The 7,021-nt window shown below is 37.3% G+C and overlaps 1 protein-coding gene across 1 annotated transcript in view; it reads right to left on the bottom strand.

Moving 5' to 3' along the window:
• The window catches only part of SLC44A5 (solute carrier family 44, member 5), a 161,694-nt gene that overhangs the window by 43,141 nt on the left and 111,532 nt on the right, over positions 1-7,021 (bottom strand). Inside the window, exon 8 of the mRNA XM_006831029.1 lies at positions 3,253-3,365. Within this exon, the coding sequence (XP_006831092.1) occupies positions 3,253-3,365 (113 nt within the window). The remainder of the gene's footprint in view (positions 1-3,252; positions 3,366-7,021) is intronic.

The following is a 7,021-nucleotide window of genomic DNA, read 5'->3' as shown; positions in this document are numbered from 1 at the left end:
TCTTGAAATGGTTGAACATCAACCAATTCTTTTTGGTATAGTGACTCTGAATTTCTTCTATCTTCTTTTGATGCTTCCTGCATCTGCTGTAAATATCCATTAATAATTGGAACATGGAATGTACATAGTATGAATCTAGGAAAATTGGAAATTGTCAGAAGTGAAATGGAATGCATAAGCATCACTATCTGGAGCATTAGTGAGCTGAAATGGACTGGTTTGGCCATTTTAAATCTGGCAATCACATGGTTTACTATGCCAGGAATAATAAATTGAAGAGGAATGGCATCACATTCATTATCAAAAAGAACATATCAAGATCAGTCATGAAGTACAACACTGTCTGTAATAGAATAAACTCCATATGCCTGCAAGGAAGACCATTTAATACCACTATTGTTAAATATTTTATACTTGGTTATTTCATTTTCTATATATTATTTCCAATACCTGAATTTCTTCAATACTTCAATCTGATGTTTATAGTTTCTGTTGATTCTCATGTCTATTACTTTGCATTTTTCTTATAGTTTTTGATTTTGTCTCATACTTCGTTGATTTTAATCTATAGAAATCTATAACCTAAATTGAAAGTGTTGATCCAGAGGGGATTTACCTTTGTTTTGTTGGGAACCAAGTTCAGACCACCTTTGGCATTTTCTTGGATCTCAGGCTAACTACAAGAGTTTCAGATCTACTCCCTTACTCTGCTGGTGGCTCAAGTCTAAGATTACTGAGTTCAGCATTGGTATGGGCAACCAGCCTTTCATATGTGCTTCCTGCTCACCCCACTTGTATTTAAACTCATGGGTTTAAAATATTTTTTTTTCCTTTTAAAGATACACTCACCAAACTAATCAAAATGAAACAATGCAGCACGATGTATCAAAACAATACTATATAGCATAATGCAACACAGTATGATACTGTAGCAAGAAAACCCTTCAGACTATTTAATTTCCCCATAGTAGTGGATGTAGAAGGCTCAGTTGTTGTTGTTGTTGTTAAGTGCCGTCGAGTCAGTTCCGACCCATAGCGACCCTGAACAGGGTTTCCAAGGCTGTAAATCTTTATGGGAGCAGATAGCCTCATCTTTCTCCCGCGGAACCACTGGTAGTTTCGAACTGCTGACCTTGTGGTTCGCAGCCCGATTCGTAACCACTACGCTACCAGAGCTCCTAGAAGGCTCAGTAGTGTTTTCCAATTATTTTTTTTCCTTTTGCTCTTCTGCCCTAGATTATTTTAAATCTATGAACTCTGGGTTTAAAGTCCTCTTTCCTGGGTTTAAAGTCCTCTTTCCACAATAGTAATAGTGCAAAACAACAATAGATACTAAATCTATGAACTCTGAGTTTAAAGTCCTCTTTCCTGGGTTTAAAGTCCTCTTTCCACAATAGTTATAGTGCAAAACAACAATAGCTACTATTCACTGAACACTTACAAAGTAACAGGCAGTTTTCTGAGTAGTTATGTGCATTGTTTGTTATTGTTACGTGCCATTGAGTCCTGTTCCACTCATGGCGACCCTGTATAGTGTTTCTGAGGAGCAAATGGTGGGTTTCAACTGCTGACCTTGTGTTTAGCAATCCAGTGCTTATCCTAAAGTGCCATGCCAAGAGTTTGTTTAAATCTCACAGTTCCCTATTGTATAGATGTGGAAACTGTGGCCTAGAAAGACTTTATCCTAGCAGAAGATCACCCAGTGAATATGTGATGAATTTGGGATTACTCTTTACACATTCTCCAAATTCATCCTCACAGCCGAAGTTTTATATGGACTCACCTGTATACATTTTAATTTATTCTGTTGTTGTTGGGCCAGACAGCCTTATCACAGCCCCAAAAGCCACTGCCATTGAGTGGATTCTGATTCATAGTGACCCTCTAGGCCACAATGGAACTGCTCCTTTAGGACAACTTTCCTAGGGTTTTCCAAGTTTGTAAATCTGTATAGAAACAGATTGCTTCATCGTTCCTATGTAGCAGCTAGTGGATTTGAACCTCTGATCTTGCGGTTAGCATCCCAAAACTTAACCCATTATAACACTAGCATTCCTTCCTCATCATATTATTGTTGTTGTTGTGAAGTGCCATTGAGTCAGTTCGATTCATAGTGACTCTGTATAAGGTTTCTGAGGAGCAGCTGGTAAGCTTGAACCGCTGACCTTGCAGTTCAAATGGCTTTACAGTCTGGCACATTAACTCACTGTGCCACGCCAGGACTCATCATCATCATATGTTGTTGTTGTTGTTGTCAGGTGCCATCGAGTCGGAACCGACTCATAGCGACCCCATGCACAGCAGAACGAAACAATGTCCGATCCTGGGCCAACCTCACTACCGCTGCCACACTTGAGTCTATCAATGATGCCACCTGGCTGATCCATCTCGTTGGGGGTCTTCCTCTTTTTCTCTGACCCTCCACCTTACCCAGCATGACATCCTTCTCCAATGATTGTTTCCTCCGGACAATATGTCCAAAGTAGGAGAGACGAAGCTTAGCCATCCTGGCCTCCAAGGAGCACTCTGGCTGCACTTCTTGCAAAACAGATCTATTGGTTCTTTTGGCAGTCCATGACACTTTCAGTATTCTCATCATATAAGGGGCTAAAATTGATTGTTTTACTTGCACTTTTAATATACTGATCATCTTTTTCCCTTCTGCCTTGTCAAAACTGAAGTATAACCAATCTCAATTTTTCCTGCAGCAAGTTGGTGAAGTCAATAACAGACTTTACTATCCTTCTATTCTTGATGACAGTAAAAAAATGACTGAATCACATGCCCAGACTTTTCAGTGGCAAAGAAGAGGGGTTACTTTAAGTTCCAGACAGAAACACAAAAACAAGATCTGTAAACACAAAGCTTTCTTTGGAGTTTCTGATTTAGGCGGTTAGAGTCTTATGTCATCATATTGACCCACCTCTGATCTGTATACACGGCTGTGTTCCAGGAGGAAGTCAGGGTGAGATTATGAGGAGATGCACATAGTAAGAAGAAATACCATTACCCATAATACCAACGACTGGTAAATAAAAACGTGTAACATTCTTATGACATTAATTTTTTCAAGAAAACGAAGAAAAGGGCTATAGAGACAATATACTAAAATTCATAATTTCTTAAGTTAACATTGTTTCTAAATAATAATTAAATCAAACACAAGTAAATGTTTTGTGGTAATTGCTAATGACAATGGAAAGGAAAAAGAGTATTCAGATATTTGACCATTTTAAGAGAGTTGATACCTACCATAGCCTACAATTCCAAGCACTCCCAACATGAATATCCAGAAGAGGAATCCAGCTGTGTGCCTCAGAAGTATCAAAAATATCCAACTAAGAAGCATGGCGATAATCAGGCCACTAGAGGAAAAAGCCCACAGCAAAGACAGCGATCAAATGTGCTTAATAGACATAACAAAAGCATCATGGCATCACGATTTTCTGTTCAAAAATTTTTCTTAGATTAAGCATCTGTAATGTTAAAAAGTATCAAAGCAATGGTTTCTATTAAGATTGTCATGATAAACAACCTCATCCTCATCGGGGGACTTTGTAATACAGGAGACATTGCTGTGCACCTAGGTAAAGTCAATTAGTATTCAAAGAAAAGCAGCCAGGAGAAAACGAAGGTGTCTGCTCTTGTCATGATTTATAGTTTTAGAAACTCCCAACAGTTCTACTCTGTCCTATCAGGTTTCTATAAGTCCAATTGACAATGGCAGTGGATTTGGTTTCGATTTTGGACTTGCTCTAACTTACAATTTTAGAATATCTGCCATAGTTGCCATTTTCTTTCTTTCTTTTTTTCTTCACACCTAGCTAGTTAAAAGCAAACCAACCAACCAACCAAAAAGAACCAAATCCATAGATAAGAAGTCGCTTCCAACTCATAGAACAGAGTAGAACCATGCCATCAACTTCCCAAGGCTGTATATTTTTACAGAAGCTGGTTGTCACATCTTTCTCTTGCTAGTGGGTTTCAACATCAACTTTTTGCTGAGCATCCATGCTCTTAACCACTATACCACCAGGGATTCTTCACAAGTACCTATTAGGTCATTAGTTGTAAACTATACACATGATGGATTAGTTTTGATATATCTATTTGGTGACTAGTGAAAACACTCAAGATAGAAGTAAGAGTCTTAGGGGCAGGGTGACAAGAAAAATAACACAGTTCCTAAACCCATAATTTTAGTCTCATTATCATTTTCTCTAATTAGCTCTTGTACTTTGTCATGACTGATATCCACAGAGTTCTAGTTCAGGTCCCCAGTGATCTGCAGGATGTTATTTGAAACCATGGTAAGACTTTCAAACCTCCTGGGCCAATTAGTTTTCTCAAATAATCAATAGCATGACTATCCTACTTCTGCTTAAAATTTTCTTGGGTTTGACTGGGCTACTAAGGAAGCTTCTTTTTATCCGCAAATTCAGGTTAAGGTCATATTGTATTCTTCTAATATAATTTCCTCAAAGATTGGGAACTTGACTCTTCTATAAAGAACTGACACCTCTGGCACTATTTTCAAGTTTCTAACCATAGCAACAGAGCACATTTATTGAGTTTATTGTCTTAGTGTAATCTTTTTTGTTTGTTTGTTAAATCTTAATAATTATTATCACTGAATAGATTACAGCATAAATTGAATTATCTCCTTAGATCATAGTCTTACTGAGACTTTTTAAGTTCAATAGTCCCCTTAAAATCGCAGACATTTTAATGTGCAAGTATTGAATATGGATAGAGGATTGTTCTATGGTACATGGCTAGGGAAATATACAAAAAAGATCAGAAGTAGAAAAAAAAAAAAAAACCCAGTTTACACTGTGTTTCAAATTCTTGCATAAAAAAACAAGCCAAACATGAAACTAGTGCCCTGAGATACTCTTTGGACCTTAAATCAAAAATATCCCCTGAAGATTTCTTTAAAGCAAGCAAGAGTTTAGCTTAACAACTAAAGGATGTGTGCCATAAACATTATGATAATTTAAGATTTATCTATATGGGATATGAATTCCTTATCTATCTGAATAAATGCCATATACTATCTTTCTGAATATATCTATCTGTTTGAATGCCATCACTCATCTGTCAATTTTCTGTACTGTGGAGGCATGCATGTTGCTGTTATGCTAGAAGCTATGTTACCAGTATTTTAAAGGTCACACATGATGAAGCTGAGCTTCCAGATTAGAAAGAAGTAGAGGTGGACTACTTCTGAATATTTGTCCATTGGAGCACTGTCAGATAGCACTGAAATACTGAATACTGAAATAGTTTGAATAGCTCAAGAATATTCTAAGATAGAGTCAGAAACATGAGCCCTTTAGGTTGAACAGCATTCAAATATGACTGGGCAAGTTACCTCTTCAAAGTAGACTTGACTGTGATAACACAAATGAAGTAAAATTTTTGGGACCTTCATTTACTGATGGGGTACAACTCAAAATGAAGAGAAACATATGTAAAAATTCATTTAATAATCAGAACATAGATAATCAGAATGTGGAACGGATGAAGTATGAATCTAGGAAAATTGGAAGTTGTAAAATAAAGTGGAATACATAAAGATCTACATCCTAGATATTAGTGAGTTGAAATGAGCTGGTATTGGCCATTTTGAATCTGACAATTATATGTTTTACTATGCTGGGAATGAGAAATTGAAGCGGAATGGCCTCGTATTCATCAACAAAAAGAATAAACGTTTCAAGATCTACCTTGTTCTATAAATTTCTGTCTGTGAGAATATAATATACATACACCTAAAAGGAAGACCTCACCACTTGTCTGTTACTTTGTCGTACTGTGGTAGTTTGTGAGTTGCTGTGATTCTGGAAGCTATGCCACAGGTATTTTAAATACCAGCAGGGTCACCCATGGTGGACAGGTTTGAGATGAGCTTCCAGATGAAGACAGACTAGGAAGAAGGATGAACTATTTCTGAATATTTATTCACTGAAAAGCTTATGAATAGCAGAGAAACACTATAATGCTGGAAAATGAACCCCTCAGGTTGGAAGGCACTCAAAATGTGAAGAGCTGCCTCCTCAAAGTAGAGTTGACTTGGATGATGTGAATGGAGTAAAACCTGTGGGAGTAAAGTCCTTGGGACCTTCGTTTGCTGATGGGGCACAACTCAAAATGAAGAGAAACAGCTGTAAACATCCATTAATAATCAGAACAAGAGATATACAAAGTATGAATCTAGGAAAATTGGAAATTGTCAAATATAAAATGGAACACAAAAGCGTTGATATGTTAGGCATTACTGAGCTGAAATGGACTGGTATTGGCCATTTTGAATCTGACAACCACATGGTTTACTAAGCCAGAAATGACAATTTAAAGAGGAATGATGTTGCATTCCTCATTAAAAAGAACATATCAAGATCAGTCATGAGGTACAACACTGTCTGTCATAGGATAATATCCATGTGCCTACAGGGAAGACCAGTTAATACCACTATTATTCAAATTTATGCACCAACCACTAAAGCCAATGAGGATGAAATGGAAGAATTCTACCAACTTATTCAATCTGAAATAGATCAAACATGCAATCAAGATGTACTGATCATTACTGGTGATTGGAATATAAAGGTTGGGAAGACAATAATCTTGCCAACTGATTGGAAGAGATCCATATTTGTGCCCATTCCAAAGAGTGGTGACCCAACGGAATGCAGAAATTATCAGACAATATCTTTGATATCCCATGTGAGTAAAGTTTTATCAAAGGTAATACAGAAACAGCTGCAAGCATACATTGACAGAGAACTTCCAGAGATTCAAACTGGATTCAAAAAAGAGGCCGTGAAATGAGGGATATCATTGCTGATGTCTGACGGCTCTTGGGTGAAAGCAGAGAATATCAGAAAGAGGTTTACCTGTGCTTTATTGACTATGCAAACGGTTCTGAGTGTGTGGATCATGACAAGCTATGGACAACATTGAGAAGTATGAGTATTCCTGAACACTTAATTGTGCTCATGAGGAATCTGTACCTAGA

This window comes from Chrysochloris asiatica, unplaced genomic scaffold, assembly GCF_000296735.1.
Source record: "Chrysochloris asiatica unplaced genomic scaffold, ChrAsi1.0 scaffold00002, whole genome shotgun sequence".
NCBI lineage: Eukaryota > Metazoa > Chordata > Mammalia > Afrosoricida > Chrysochloridae > Chrysochloris > Chrysochloris asiatica.
This window is presented reverse-complemented; position numbering and strand designations above follow the sequence as displayed.